Source organism: Oncorhynchus tshawytscha, unplaced genomic scaffold (genome assembly GCF_018296145.1).
Source record: "Oncorhynchus tshawytscha isolate Ot180627B unplaced genomic scaffold, Otsh_v2.0 Un_contig_12945_pilon_pilon, whole genome shotgun sequence".
NCBI classification, from domain to species: domain Eukaryota; kingdom Metazoa; phylum Chordata; class Actinopteri; order Salmoniformes; family Salmonidae; genus Oncorhynchus; species Oncorhynchus tshawytscha.
In genome coordinates, this window is record NW_024608939.1 from 9,084 (window position 1) to 26,046 (window position 16,963).

The 16,963-nt window shown below is 43.9% G+C and overlaps 1 protein-coding gene across 1 annotated transcript in view; it reads right to left on the reverse strand.

Moving 5' to 3' along the window:
* Nucleotides 1-228: 228 nt before the first annotated feature.
* The window catches only part of LOC121844010 (cell surface glycoprotein 1-like), a gene marked incomplete at its 3' end in the record, with an annotated part of 31,970 nt that continues 15,235 nt past the window's right edge, over nucleotides 229-16,963 (reverse strand). Inside the window, exons 4-7 of the mRNA XM_042313879.1 lie at nucleotides 11,223-11,587; nucleotides 7,977-8,166; nucleotides 2,887-2,960; nucleotides 229-343 (exon numbers count right to left, since the gene is read on the reverse strand). Of these exons, the coding sequence (XP_042169813.1) occupies nucleotides 229-343; nucleotides 2,887-2,960; nucleotides 7,977-8,166; nucleotides 11,223-11,587 (744 nt within the window). The remainder of the gene's footprint in view (nucleotides 344-2,886; nucleotides 2,961-7,976; nucleotides 8,167-11,222; nucleotides 11,588-16,963) is intronic.

Below are 16,963 nucleotides of genomic sequence, written 5' to 3' on the forward strand. Positions count from 1 at the left end.
AATGCTGTAGTAGTTTAGCAATAATGCAGTAGTGTAGTAGTAATGCAGTAGTAGTGTAGTAGTAACGTAGTAGTAATGTATTGTTAGTGTAGTAGTAATGTAGTAGTCATGTATTGTTAGTGTAGTAATGTAGTAGTAGTTTAGTAGTAATGCAGTAGCAATGTATTGTTAGTGTAATAGTAATGTAGTAGTAGTTTAGTATTAATGCAGTAGTGTAGTAGTACTCACCCTGGTCTTCTTGTATATCTTGTTCTTGAGGTAGCTGAAGGTTCGGCTAACCTTGGTTCCACTCTTCCCATCAAAGTCAGTCCTCAGGGGACCCTCTATGTCCTCCTCAGATATACTGACACACAGGGACAGAGAGGTTCATACACACAAACACACACACATGCATACACACACACGTCCGCATGAATGCACATGCACACACAGAGAAGGACACACCCACTAATATATATATATATATATATATATATATATATATATATATATATATACTATATATATATATATATATATATATATATATATATATATATATACCTGTATATACAGTTGAAGTCGGAAGTTTACATACACCTTAGCCAAATACATTTAAACTCAGTTTTTCACAATTCCTGGAATTTGATCCTAGTAAACATTCCCTGTCTTAGGTCAGTTAGGATCACCAATTTATTTTAAGAATGTGAAATGTCAGAATAGTAGTAGAGAGAATTATTTATTTCAGCTTTTATTTATTTCATCGCATTCCCAGTGGGTCAGAAGTTTACATACACTCAATTAGTATTTGGTAGCATTGCCTTTAAATTGTTTAACTTGGGTGAAACGTTTCGGGTAGCCTTCCACAAGCTTCACACAATAAGTTGGGTGAATTTTGGCCCGTTCCTCCTGACAGAGCTGGTGTAACTGAGTCAGGTTTGTAGGCCTAATCGCTCGCACACGGTTTTTCAGTTCTGCCCACAAATGTTCTATAGGATTGAGGTCAGGGCTTTGTGATGGCCACTCCAATACCTTGACTTTGTGGTCCTTAATAAGCCATTTTGCCACAACTTTGGAAGTATGCTTGGGGTCATTGTTCATTTGGAAGACCCATTTGCGACCAAGCTTTAACTTCCTGACTGATGTCTTGAGATGTTGATTCAATGTGTCCACATAGGTGGCATCATGAGGATAGAAAATTATTTTGTGAAGTGCACCAGTCCCTCCTGCAGTAAAGCACCCCCGCAACATGATGCTGCCACCCCGTGCTTCACGGTTGGGATGGTGTTCTTCAGCTTGCAAGCATCCCCTCTTTCCTCCAAACATGACGATGATCATTATGGCCAAACAGGTTTATTTTTGTTTCATCAGAACAGAGGACATTTCTCCATGTGCAGTTGCGTAGTCTGGCTTTTTTATGGCGGATTTGGAGCAGTGGCTTCTTCCTTGCTGAGTGGCCTTTCAGGTTATGTCAATATAGGACTCGTTTTACTGTAGATATAGATACTTTTGTACCGGTTTCCTCCAGCATCTTCACAAGGTCCTTTGCTGTTGTTCTGGGATTGATTTGCACTTTTCGCACCAAAGTATGTTCATCTCTAGGAGACAGAACGTGTCTCCTTCCTGAGCGGTATGACGGCTGCGTGGTCCCATGGTGAAAATACTTGTGTACTATTGTTTGTACAGATGAATGTGGTACCTTCAGGCGTTTGGAAATTGCTCCCAAGGATGAACCAGACTTGTGGAGGTCTACAAAGGCACTTAGTTTGAAGGTATGCCTTGAAATACATCCACAGGTACACCTCCAATTGACTCAAATGATGTCAATTAGCCTATCAGAAGCTTCTAAAGCTTGACATAATTTTCTGGATTTTTCCATGCTGTTTAAAGGTACAGTCAACTCAGTATATTTAAACTTCTGACCCACTGGAAATGTTATACAGTGAATTATAAGTGAAATAATCTGTCTGTAAAGAATGGTTGTCGTGCACAAAGTAGATGTCCTAAGATGTCCTAATAGTTTGTTAACAAGACATTTGTGGAGTGGTTGAAAAACTAGTTTTAATGACTCCAACCTAAGTGTATGTAAACTTCTGACTTCAACTGTATATACACATACATACACAGACATCTGGTATTACTGTCCTTGTGGGGAGCTAAAATGGATTTATATTATTTTTTCCCTAACTTCTAACCCCAACCCTAAACCTAGCCCCTAATCCTAAAACCTGACCCATAACCCTGATCCTAAACCTGACCCTAACTCTAATCCTAATCCTAACCACAACCCTAAACCCAACCCTAAACCTGACCCATAACCCCTAAACCTGACCCCAACTCTAATCCTAACCCCTAACCCCAACCCTAAACCTAGCCCCTAATCCTAAAACCTGACCCCAACTCTAAACCTAACCCCTAACACCTAACCCTAAACCTAACTCCTAACCCCAACCCTAAACCTAACCCCTAACACCTAAACCTAACCCCTAACATCTAACCCTAAACATAACCCTAAACCTAACCCCTAACACCTAACCCTAATTCCTAACCCTAAACCTAACCCCTAACCCTAACTCCTAACCCCAACCCTAAACCTAACCCCTAACACCTAACCCTAACTCCTAACCCCAACCCTAAACCTAACCCTAACCCTAACCCTAACCCCAACCCTAAACCTAACACCTAACCCTAAACCTAACCCTAAACCTAACACCTAACCCTAAACCTATCCCCTTAGCCCAAAATAGAATTTGTCCTCATGGGGACGTCCTTGTTTTACTGTCCTTGTGGGGATTTCCAGGTACCACCAGTATAGTAATATAAGCATGTGACATGCCACACCCACAACACACTACACACCACATGTGCTGTAACTCTGTAATGAGTAATGCAGTAGTCCTTCCTCACCTGTAAGCCAGAGAGCCAGAAGTGCTGGAGAATGACCTGGTACCTGAAGAGGAAGAGGAGATGGAAAGGACCATCTATAACCCCCAGGGGTCAGTTAGATCAACCTATCAAGCAACTCAGGGTAGGAGTGCTGATCTAGGATCAGGTCTCAGGGTAGGAGTGCTGATCTAGGATCAGGTCTCAGGGTAGGGGTGCTGATCTAGGATCAGGTTTCAGGGTAGGAGTGGTGATCTAGGATCAGGTCTCGGATCAGGTCTCAGGGTAGGAGTGTTGGTCTAGGATCAGGTCTCAGGGTAGGAGTGCTGATCTAGGATCAGGTTTCAGGGTAGGAGTGGTGATCTAGGATCAGGTCTAGGATCAGGTCTCAGGGTAAGAGTGTTGGTCTAGGTTCAGGTCCCCACCTGTCCATGTAATCTAATTCATTATGATCTGAAAGGCTACAATTTTCCTGAATCAGCACTCGACCCCAAGTCTTCTCCTAATCACACGGCCCCAAGTCTTCTCCTAATCACACAGCCCCAAGTCTTCTCCTAATCACACAGCCCCAAGTTTTCTCCTAATCACACGGCCCCAAGTCTTCTCCTAATCACACAGCCCCAAGTATTCTCATAATCACACGGCCCCAAGTCTTCTCCTAATCACACAGCCCCAAGTCTTCTCCTAATCACACAGCCCCAAGTCTTCTCATAATTACACAGCCCCAAGTCTTCTCATAATCACACAGCCCCAAGTCTTCTCATAATCACACATCCCCAAGTCTTCTCATAATCACACAGCCCCAGGTCTTCTTATAATCACACATCCCCAAGTCTTCTCCTAATCAGGGATAAAAGCAGATTATCTATTTTAATGCAGCGGGTTGGAGGAGAGAAAATGTTGGTCTTAAATACTGTGTATAGCTCAGTCAATGAGCTTTCACAACGAAATATAGACGGAGAGCTGGTGAAGGAGAGTATATCAACAGCTATAGTAACAACATCGTTTCTACCAGTGGAAAGCCATGCTATATTATTTATTATTACCTACAGTATCCACGGGTTGATTCCTAGGATGCTAGCTCTGACCTGCTAAGAGGATGGGTCAACAACAGGCTTTTATACTTCAGCTGTCTAGCTCACTGAAGGACCCACAGCTGGTTAGCAACTACATCAACAGCAATCCCAGAGTTCTAGGTTACATCTGTTGATTAACACTGATCCTGTAGCTACAATACTAAGAGGGTACTGGTGCAGTCAACTGGGGATAACTACCTCAGTGTACTAACTCGAAGAGCCCTCTATCCTAGTGTACTTACTATAAGCGCCCTATATATCGAAGGGTACTTACAAACAGAGTCCTCATCATCACTAGATGACGAGGCCAGAGAAAGGATTGATTTAGATTTGGGGAGAATGGGAGAGAGGTTGAAAGAGAAGGAGAGTCTCCTCCTGTGTCTGGTCCGTCCGGTGGCTGAAGGAGGGGGTACGGAGGAGGGTAGGACGAACTCAGAACATGCATCAAACTCACACACTCCCAACAACACTGACATTTCAGGAGGAATGAAGGCTCAGGGCACCTGTTAAACACATGGACCTACTACTGACATGACCTACAGGCACATCTGATAGAGAACCCAACATGTCACAGGACCTAGACCTGATAGAGAACCCTACATGTCACAGGACCTACACCTGATAGAGAACCGTACATGTCACAGGACCTACACCTGATAGAGAACCCTACATGTCACAGGACCTACACCTGATAGAGAACCCTACATGTCACAGGACATAGACCTGATAGAGACCCAACATGTCACAGGACCTACACCTGATAGAGAACCCTACATGTCACAGGACCTAGACCTGATAGAGAACCCGTTATCACAGGACCTAGAACTGATAGAGAACCCTACATATCACAGGACCTAGACCTGGTAGAGAACCCATTATCACAGGACCTAGAACTGATAGAGAACCCTACATATCACAGGACCTAGACCTGGTAGAGAACCCAACTTGTCACAGGACCTAGACCCGGTAGAGAACCCTACATGTCACAGGATCTAGACCTGATAGAGAACCCTACATGTCACAGGACCTAGACCTGGTAGAGACCCCGTTATCACAGGACCTAGACCTGGTAGAGAACCCTACATGTCAGAGGAACTAGACCTGATAGAGAACCCAACATGTCACAGGACCTAGACCTGATAGAGAACCCTACATGTCACAAGAACTAGACCTGATAAAGAACCCAACATATCACAGGAACTAGACCTGATAGAGAACTCGTTATCACAGGACCTAGACCTGGTAGAGAACCCTACATGTCACAGGATCTAGACCTGATAGAGAACTCGTTATCACAGGACCTAGACCTGATAGAGAACCCTACATGTCACAGGATCTAGACCTGATAGAGAACCCTACATGTCACAGGACCTAGACCTGATAGAGAACCCTACATGTCACAGGACCTAGACCTGATAGAGAACCCTACATTTCACAGGAACTAGACCTGATAGAGAACCCAACATGTCACAGGAACTAGACCTGATAGAGAACCCAACATGTCACAGGAACTAGACCTGATAGAGAACCCAACATGTCACAGGAACTAGACCTGGTAGAGAACCCAACATGTCACAGGAACTAGACCTGATAGAGAACCCAACATGTCACAGGAACTAGACCTAGTAGAGAACCCTACATGTCACAGGATCTAGACCTGATAGTAACCCCGTTATCACAGGACCTAGACCTGATAGAGAACCCTACATGTCACAAGACCTAGACCTGATAGAGAACCCTACATTTCACAGGAACTAGACCCGCTAGAGAACCCAACATGTCACAGGAACTAGACCTGATAGAGAACCCAACATGTCACAGGAACTAGACCTGATAGAGAACCCAACATGTCACAGGAACTAGACCTGGTAGAGAACCCAACATGTCACAGGAACTAGACCTGATAGAGAACCCAACATGTCACAGGAACTAGACCTAGTAGAGAACCCAACATGTCACAGGAACTAGACCTGATAGAGAACCCAACATGTCACAGGAACTAGACCTAGTAGAGAACCCTACATGTCACAGGATCTAGACCTGATAGTAACCCCGTTATCACAGGACCTAGACCTGATAGAGAACCCTACATGTCACAGGACCTAGACCTGATAGAGAACCCTACATGTCACAGGAACTAGACCGGATAGTAACCCCGTTATCACAGGAACTAGACCTGATAGAGAACCCTACATGTCACAGGACCTAGACCTGATAGAGAACCAAACATGTCACAGGAACTAGACCTAGTAAAGAACCCTACATGTCACAGGATCTAGACCTGATAGTAACCCAGTTATCACAGGACCTAGACCTGATAGAGAACCCTACATGTCACAGGACCTAGACCTGATAGAGAACCCAACATGTCACAGGAACTAGACCTGATAGAGAGGGATGGAGCACTGAGACTGAATGGAGACACCAAACTATCAGATGGGGATGAAGGACACTGACTTGGTTAGGGTCAGGGGCAAGGTCAGGGTTAGACTAAGAGGTATACTGTACTGACTATCCATGTCTCTCTGGTTGATTCTGAGCGTGGACACTGACTTGGTCAGGGGGAGTGTCATGGGAGGACAACTGTGTCTCAATGGACGATACCTCCTGGACTTCTGATGTAGAAAAACAAAAACAATCAACCAATCACATCATCATTTTATTTACCTTTATTTAACTAGGCAAGACAGCTAAGAACAATCAAACAAATGTCAATGGCGGCCGAGGAACAGTGGGTTAACTGCCTTGTACAGGGGCAGAACGACAGATTTTTAACTTGTCACTTCGGGGATTTGATCTTGCAACCATTTCGGTTACTAGCCCAACGCTCTAACCACTAGTCTACCCGCCTCTAACCTCTAGTCTACCCGCCTCTAACCACTAGGCTACCCGCCTCTAACCACTAGGCTACCCGCCTCGAACCACTAGGCTACCCGGCTCTAACCACTAGTCTACCCGCCTCTAACCACTAGGCTACCTGCCTCTAACCACTAGTCTACCTGCCTCTAACCACTAGGCTACCTATCTCTAACCACTAGGCTACCTGCCTCTAACCACTAGGCTACCTGCCTCTAACCACTAGGCTACCTGCATCTAACCACTAGGCTACCTTCCTCTAACCACTAGTCTACCTGCCTCTAACCACTAGGCTACCTGCCTCTAACCACTAGGCTACCTGCCTCTAACCACTAGGCTACCTGCCTCTAACCACTAGGCTACCTGCCTCTAACCACTAGGCTACCTGCCTCTAACCACTAGGCTACCTGCCTCTAACCACTAGGCTACCTGCCTCTAACCACTAGTCTACCTTCCTCTAACCACTAGGCTACCTGCCTCTAACCACTAGGCTACCTGCCTCTAACCACTAGGCTACCTGCCTCTAACCACTAGGCTACCTTCCTCTAACCACTAGGCTACCTTCCTCTAACCATTAGGCTACCTGCCTCTAACCACTAGTCTACCTTCCTCTAACCACTAGGCTACCTGCCTCTAACCACTAGTCTACCTTCCTCTAACCACTAGGCTACCTGCCTCTAACCACTAGGCTACCTGTCTCTAACCACTAGTCTACCTTCCTCTAACCACTAGTCTACCTGCCTCTAACCACTAGGCTACCTTCCTCTAACCACTAGGCTACCTGCCTCTAACCACTAGGCTACCTGCCTCTAACCACTAGGCTACCTGCCTCTAACCACTAGTCTACCTTCCTCTAACCACTAGGCTACCTGCCTCTAACCACTAGGCTACCTGCCTCTAACCACTAGGCTACCTGCCTCTAACCACTAGGCTACCTGCCACTAACCACTAGGCTACCTGCCTCTAACCACTAGGCTACCTGCCTCTAACCACTAGGCTACCTGCCACTAACCACTAGGCTACCTGCCTCTAACCACTAGGCTACCTGCCTCTAACCACTAGGCTACCTGCCTCTAACCACTAGGCTACCTGCCACTAACCACTAGGCTACCTGCCGCCCCACAACAATACAACTATTTGAATGTTAGGTGAAGACTGTGTAGTAGATCCATAATGACTTACCTGTCCGCGCTCCGTGGTGCGAACCCCCAGCTCAGATTGGTGTTCTTCTGTCAGAGATTCTAGAGACCTGACCCTCTCCTCGTTGCTGCCCTGGTGACAGACCACTCCCCGCAGCCTGGCCTCCTGGGTAATGGCGCCCAGGGCCGACTTCCCATCATCACTTACTTCACTCAGACCCTCCAGGCTGTAGCTGAGAAGAAGAACAAGTCAATCTGCTGGACTGTACATAGGACATATTACAGATTGTGGTGTACCATACTATAAATTACCCTAATAACGTGCTGTATTGTAGACACTGAGTGGCAATGTACAGTGGGCTCCAAAATGACTGGCAGCCCTGACTGGTAATGCAATATATAAAAAATATATTAACAATATAAATATAGAGATAAACTCAAAATACCAACATGTGAGAAATACTGGACTTTAATCATGTTTCAACGGAACCAACCAAAATAATTTATCGATTTAATTAAAAATCAATGTCCTCCAAAATCAAGGTTTCACAATTAATGGCACCCTTAAACGTGATTGTAAATAACATCTACCACAATTAAACCAGGAATTAAATTCCACTTATTTAATTAAGTGCATCTAAGTGTTAAAGAACTATATTGAGCCATTACATCACTTCCTGTTTCACTAGGGTATAAAATGAGGTAACAGGCATGCAATATCCCTTTGTCATCCAACACCATGGAGAAAGGAACTGGCAGTTCAAAAGAGACAGATGGTCGTAGACCTTCATAAATCTGGTCATGGCTACAAGAAGATCCACAAACTATTGAATATACCACTGAGCACTGTCAGGGCAATTATTAGAAAATTCAAAAGATATGGAACAGTTGAAAACCTCACCGGTAGAAGATGCAAATTCATTTTGCCCCCCAGGATAGGGAGGAGGATGGTGAGAGAAGCAACAAAATCCCCAAGAATCACTGTGAAAGAATTGCAGGCCTTGGGGTCACCAGGTTTCAAAAAGCACCATCAGACGCCACCTTCACAACCAGAGGAAGGTGGACAGGGAGATGGAGAGGACAGGTCATGTCTTGATCAGTTCATGTCTTGATCAGAGGAAGGTGGACAGGGAGATGGTTGATGATGATGGAGTTTGGTGAAGATATTGTACAGGGAGATGGTTGATGATGATGGAGTTTGGTGAAGATATTGTACAGGGAGATGGTTGATGATGATGGAGTCTGGTGAAGATATTGTACAGGGAGATGGTTGATGATGATGGAGTCTGGTGAAGATATTGTACAGGGAGATGGTTGATGATGATGGAGTTTGGTGAAGATATTGTACAGGGAGATGGTTGATGATGATGGAGTCTGGTGACGATATTGTACAGGGATACTCTGGGAACCAGCCTGAGTCATGTACACTAGTTCTTCCTATAAAAGTTGTGTCATACTGCAGCACAGCTTGCGGGGTGCTACAGAATGGTATGGCACATTGGAAAAACCACGGCAGAACCACTCAGACACACAGTACAACCACAGTACCAATCACACAGACACAGTACCATAGACAACCACAGTACCTGAAACAACCACAGTACCTTAAACAACCACAGTACCATAGACAACCACAGTACCTTAGACAACCACAGTACCTTAGACAACCACAGTACCTTAGACAACCACAGTACCTTAGACAACCACAGTACCTTAAACAACCACAGTACCTTAAACAACCACAGTACCTTAAACAACCACAGTACCAATCACACAGACAGTACCTTAGACAACCACAGTACCATAGACAACCACAGTACCTTAGACAACCACAGTACCTTAGACAACCACAGTACCAATCACACAGACACAGTACCTTAGAACCACGGCAGAACCACTCAGACACAGTACCTTAGAACCACGGCAGAACCACTCAGAGGTGGTGGAGGGGAATGGAGTTACTGGGATGTGTTTAAGTCAATGGTTTGGTCTGAGTGGAGGGGAGAGGGTCTGAGTGGAGAGGGAGAGGGTCTGAGTGGAGAGGGAGAGGGTCTGAGTGGAGAGGGAGAGGGTCTGAGTGGAGAGGGAGAGGGTCTGAGTGGAGAGGGAGAGGGTCTGAGTGGAGAGGGTCTGAGTGGAGAGGGAAAGGGTCTGAGAGGGAGAGGGTCTGAGTGGAGAGGGTCTGAGTGGAGAGGGAGAGGGTCTCAGTGGAGAGGGAGAGGGTCTGAGTGGAGAGGGAGAGGGTCTGAGTGGAGAGGGAGAGGGGAAAGGGTCTGAGTGGAGAGGGAAAGGGTCTGAGTGGAGAGGGAGAGGGTCTGAGTGGAGAGAGGTCTGAGTGGAGAGGGAGAGGGTCTGAGTGGAGAGGGAGAGGGTCTGAGTGGAACTGAGCATCAGTGTTCAGTATGGGGACGCAGTACTTTGGGGCGTTGTGATGTACTAAATATTCAGTATGAGGACGCAGTACTTTGGGGTGTTGTAATGTACTAAATGTTCAGTATGAGGATGCAGTACTTTGGGGTGTTGTAATGTACTAAATGTTCAGTATGAGGATGCAGTACTTTGGGGTGTTGTGATGTACTAAATTTTCAGTATGAGGATTCAGTATTTTGGGGCGTTGTAGTGCTTCCATTGTTAAACAAGGTCAATCTAATGAACATAATATAAGTTCCATTAGTACCTTCTCCTGTGAAACGTTGGCTTTCCTTCCCGGGACTTTGTGTGGCCCTGAAGGAGAAAAAAAGATAAAGGATGAGAGGAACGAGAGATTAAATGGATTTCTACACACATCAAGATGACAGCCTGGCATGTTATGATCAGTGATCAAAACTGATGGATGGGTGTGGAAAGTATAGTACAGTAACATACAGTCATTTACAGTATTGTACAGTAACGTACAGTAATTTACAGTATTGTACAGTAAAGTATAGTATTGTACAGTAAAGTATAGTATTGTACAGTAATTTACAGTATTGTAAAGTAAAGTATAGTATTGTACAGTAACAGTATTGTAAAGTAAAGTATAGTATTGTACAGTAATACAGTAATTTACAGTATTGTACAGTAAAGTATAGTATTGTACAGTAAAGTATAGTATTGTACAGTAATGTACAGTATTGTAAAGTAAAGTATAGTATTGTACAGTAACGTACAGTAATTTACAGTAAAGTACAGTAAAGAACAGTAAAGTGTATCCACATGACTGCAACTGTTGTGCTGGTAAAAGTTGTGCCTCAACAGACCCTCCTCAGACCCTCCCGGCCCTGCTCAGTTCAGCTCCAGTCTCCTGTACCTGCATTGGTTCATGTCTCCGTTTCCTGCTGTGTTCTTCCCTGCTCCCCAGCTGTGGCGTCTGAACGGGGACAGAGACCTGATGCTGGGACGATGTTTAGCTGGGCGCCGTGGCACCTCCGTCAGTCTGTCCTTCACCTCTTCCTCTGCCTCTCCTCCTGGACCTTCTCTTGCCGTGGGCCCTTGTGTGTGGCCCTCTACAGGGCTCCAGCTGCGGCCGTGGTCCCTGCAGCCCCTCTCCCCCAGGCCCCCCTCCACACAACTCTCTGGGCTGGAGCTGGTCGGACCCCCGCTGGCCGTGTCATCTGTGGAGGAACAGGATACAGACACCTCACTGGTGCTGTCCCCCATCACCGTATCATCCCCCTGGAAATGGAGAGCAGTTAGACAGATCAGGGGAGCTTAGTTACGAGAGAGAGACAGAGAGACAGAGAGAGACAGAGACAGAGACAGAGAGAGAGAGAGAGAGAGAGAGATGTTATGTGGGAGATGACAGGAGAGAGACCAATAACTGAGAGGACTGAATAATAGGGGCGGCAGGGTAGCCTAGTGGTTAGAGCGTTGGACTAGGAACCGAAAGGTTGCAAGATCGAATCCCCAAGCTGACAAGGTACAAATCTGTCGTTCTGCCCCTGAACAGGCAGTTAACCCACTGTTCCTAGGCTGTCATTGAAAATAATAATTTGTTCTTCACTGACTTGCCTAGTTAAATAAAGGTAAAATAAAAAATACTTGATCCGCTGGACACTGTCATGATACTACCATCCTCCTAGTGGTTCAATGTACTGTATGTAATAGGTACTGGACACTGTCATGAGTCTGCCATCCTCCTAGTGGTTCAATGTACTGTATGTAATAGGTACTAGACACTGTATGTAATAGATACTGGACACTGTCATGAGTCTAGTGCTTCACTGTACTGTACTATATGTAATAGATACTGGACACTGTCATGAGTCTAGTAGTTCTGTCATGACTTGTGAAGTTTCCTTGTTCGGGCTTGTGTCACACCTGACCTTGTTATTTTGGTTACTGGTGATGATGTGTTTTAGCTTGTCTAGGGGTGTTGTATGTTTGTGGGGCTTACCCTTTCTAGGTGTTTATGTAAGTCATGGTTGCCTAGATTGGTTCTCAATTAGAGGCAGGTGTTTATCATTGTCTCTGATTGGGATCCATGTTAGGCAGCCATAGGTATTTTGTGGGTGTTTGTTTCCTGTGTCAGTGTTTGGACATGGGACTGTTTGTCACTTTGTTATTTTGTATTTGTGTTATGTTCAGTTAAAACACTGTATCCTGTTTCATCTTCAGAGGAAGAGGAGGAAATCTGCCGTGACAGCATGGCGGTGGACTTTCTGATCTACTTTTCTTTGACCATTTGTTTTGTGATTCACTGGTTTCCATTATAATTTATTCCTTATTTAGTTCCCAAAGGTTTGTTCTTTGTTCAGTGTTGTCTTTGTGTAGAGATGGATTTGTATTCCCTGTATGGAATTAGTTTGTGTCTTATTTTTAGTAAAGTACGTTCTTTACTATATTCTGTGTCCTGCGCCTCACTCCCTCCTACCCGCTGCACACTGACACTGTACTGTACTGTATGTAATAGATACTGGACACTGTCATGAGTCTAGTGGTTCACTGTACTGTATGTAATAGATACTGGACACTGTCATGAGTCTAGTAGTTCACTGTCTGTATGTAATAGATACTGGACACTGTCATGAGTCTAGTGGTTCACTGTACTGTATGTTGGACACTGTAGTAGTTCACTGTACTGTATGTAATAGATACTGGACACTGTCATGAGTCTAGTGGTTCACTGTACTGTATGTAATAGATACTGGACACTGTCATGAGTCTAGTAGTTCACTGTACTGTATATAATAGATACTGGACACTGTCATGAGTCTAGTAGTTCACTGTACTGTATGTAATAGATACTGGACACTGTCATGAGTCTAGTAGTTCACTGTACTGTATGTAATAGATACTGGACACTGTCATGAGTCTAGTGGTTCACTGTACTGTATGTAATAGATACTGGACACTGTCATGAGTCTACCATCCTCCCTAGTGGTTCACTGTACTGAATGTAATAGATACTGGACACTGTCATGAGTCTAGTGGTTCACTGTACTGAATGTAATAGATACTGGACACTGTCATGAGTCTACCATCCTCCTAGTGGTTCACTGTACTGTATGTAATAGATACTGGACACTGTCATGAGTCTACCATCCTCCTAGTGGTTCACTGTACTGTATGTAATAGATACTGGACACTGTCATGAGTCTACCATCCTCCTAGTAGTTCACTGTACTGTATGTAATAGATACTGGACACTGTCATGAGTCTTGTGGTTCACTGTACTGTATGTAATAGATACTGGACACTGTCATGAGTCTACCATCCTCCTAGTGGTTCACTGTACTGTATGTAATAGATATTGGACACTGTCATGAGTCTAGTAGTTCACTGTACTGTATGTAATAGATACTGGACACTGTCATGAGTCTAGTAGTTCACTGTACTGTATGTAATAGATACTGGACACTGTCATGAGTCTAGTAGTTCACTGTACTGTATGTAATAGATACTGGACACTGTCATGAGTCTAGTGGTTCACTGTACTGTATGTAATAGATACTGGACACTGTCATGAGTCTACCATCCTCCTAGTGGTTCACTGTACTGAATGTAATAGATACTGGACACTGTCATGAGTCTAGTGGTTCACTGTACTGAATGTAATAGATACTGGACACTGTCATGAGTCTACCATCCTCCTAGTGGTTCACTGTACTGTATGTAATAGATACTGGACACTGTCATGAGTCTACCATCCTCCTAGTAGTTCACTGTACTGTATGTAATAGATACTGGACACTGTCATGAGTCTAGTGGTTCACTGTACTGTATGTAATAGATACTGGACACTGTCATGAGTCTAGTAGTTCACTGTACTGTATGTAATAGATACTGGACACTGTCATGAGTCTAGTGGTTCACTGCACTGTATGTAATAGATACTGGACACTGTCATGAGTCTAGTGGTTCAATGTACTGTATGTAATAGATACTGGACACTGTCATGAGTCTAGTAGTTCACTGTACTGTATGTAATAGATACTGGACACTGTCATGAGTCTAGTGGTTCAATGTACTGTATGTAATAGATACTGGACACTGTCATGAGTCTAGTAGTTCACTGTACTGTATGTAATAGATACTGGACACTGTCATGAGTCTAGTAGTTCACTGTACTGTATGTAATAGATACTGGACACTGTCATGAGTCTAGTGGTTCACTGTACTGTATGTAATAGATACTGGACACTGTCATGAGTCTACCATCCTCCTAGTGGTTCACTGTACTGAATGTAATAGATACTGGACACTGTCATGAGTCTAGTGGTTCACTGTACTGAATGTAATAGATACTGGACACTGTCATGAGTCTACCATCCTCCTAGTGGTTCACTGTACTGTATGTAATAGATACTGGACACTGTCATGAGTCTACCATCCTCCTAGTAGTTCACTGTACTGTATGTAATAGATACTGGACACTGTCATGAGTCTAGTGGTTCACTGTACTGTATGTAATAGATACTGGACACTGTCATGAGTCTTGTGGTTCACTGTACTGTATGTAATAGATACTGGACACTGTCATGAGTCTTGTGGTTCACTGTACTGTATGTAATAGATACTGGACACTGTCATGAGTCTAGTGGTTCACTGTACTGTATGTAATAGATACTGGACACTGTCATGAGTCTTGTGGTTCACTGTACTGTATGTAATAGATACTGGACACTGTCATGAGTCTACCATCCTCCTAGTGGTTCACTGTACTGTATGTAATAGATATTGGTCACTGTCATGAGTCTAGTAGTTCACTGTACTGTATGTAATAGATACTGGACACTGTCATGAGTCTAGTAGTTCACTGTACTGTATGTAATAGATACTGGACACTGTCATGAGTCTAGTAGTTCACTGTACTGTATGTAATAGATACTGGACACTGTCATGAGTCTAGTAGTTCACTGTACTGTATGTAATAGATACTGGACACTGTCATGAGTCTAGTGGTTCACTGCACTGTATGTAATAGATACTGGACACTGTCATGAGTCTAGTGGTTCAATGTACTGTATGTAATAGATACTGGACACTGTCATGAGTCTAGTAGTTCACTGTACTGAATGTAATAGATACTGGACACTGTCATGAGTCTAGTGGTTCACTGTACTGAATGTAATAGATACTGGACACTGTCATGAGTCTACCATCCTCCTAGTGGTTCACTGTACTGTATGTAATAGATACTGGACACTGTCATGAGTCTACCATCCTCCTAGTGGTTCACTGTACTGTATGTAATAGATACTGGACACTGTCATGAGTCTACCATCCTCCTAGTAGTTCACTGTACTGTATGTAATAGATACTGGACACTGTCATGAGTCTTGTGGTTCACTGTACTGTATGTAATAGATACTGGACACTGTCATGAGTCTACCATCCTCCTAGTGGTTCACTGTACTGTATGTAATAGATATTGGACACTGTCATGAGTCTAGTAGTTCACTGTACTGTATGTAATAGATACTGGACACTGTCATGAGTCTAGTAGTTCACTGTACTGTATGTAATAGATACTGGACACTGTCATGAGTCTAGTAGTTCACTGTACTGTATGTAATAGATACTGGACACTGTCATGAGTCTAGTGGTTCACTGTACTGTATGTAATAGATACTGGACACTGTCATGAGTCTACCATCCTCCTAGTGGTTCACTGTACTGAATGTAATAGATACTGGACACTGTCATGAGTCTAGTGGTTCACTGTACTGAATGTAATAGATACTGGACACTGTCATGAGTCTACCATCCTCCTAGTGGTTCACTGTACTGTATGTAATAGATACTGGACACTGTCATGAGTCTACCATCCTCCTAGTAGTTCACTGTACTGTATGTAATAGATACTGGACACTGTCATGAGTCTAGTGGTTCACTGTACTGTATGTAATAGATACTGGACACTGTCATGAGTCTAGTAGTTCACTGTACTGTATGTAATAGATACTGGACACTGTCATGAGTCTAGTGGTTCACTGCACTGTATGTAATAGATACTGGACACTGTCATGAGTCTAGTGGTTCAATGTACTGTATGTAATAGATACTGGACACTGTCATGAGTCTAGTAGTTCACTGTACTGTATGTAATAGATACTGGACACTGTCATGAGTCTAGTGGTTCAATGTACTGTATGTAATAGATACTGGACACTGTCATGAGTCTAGTAGTTCACTGTACTGTATGTAATAGATACTGGACACTGTCATGAGTCTAGTAGTTCACTGTACTGTATGTAATAGATACTGGACACTGTCATGAGTCTAGTGGTTCACTGTACTGTATGTAATAGATACTGGACACTGTCATGAGTCTACCATCCTCCTAGTGGTTCACTGTACTGAATGTAATAGATACTGGACACTGTCATGAGTCTAGTGGTTCACTGTACTGAATGTAATAGATACTGGACACTGTCATGAGTCTACCATCCTCCTAGTGGTTCACTGTACTGTATGTAATAGATACTGGACACTGTCATGAGTCTACCATCCTCCTAGTAGTTCACTGTACTGTATGTAATAGATACTGGACACTGTCATGAGTCTAGTGGTTCACTGTACTGTATGTAATAGATACTGGACACTGTC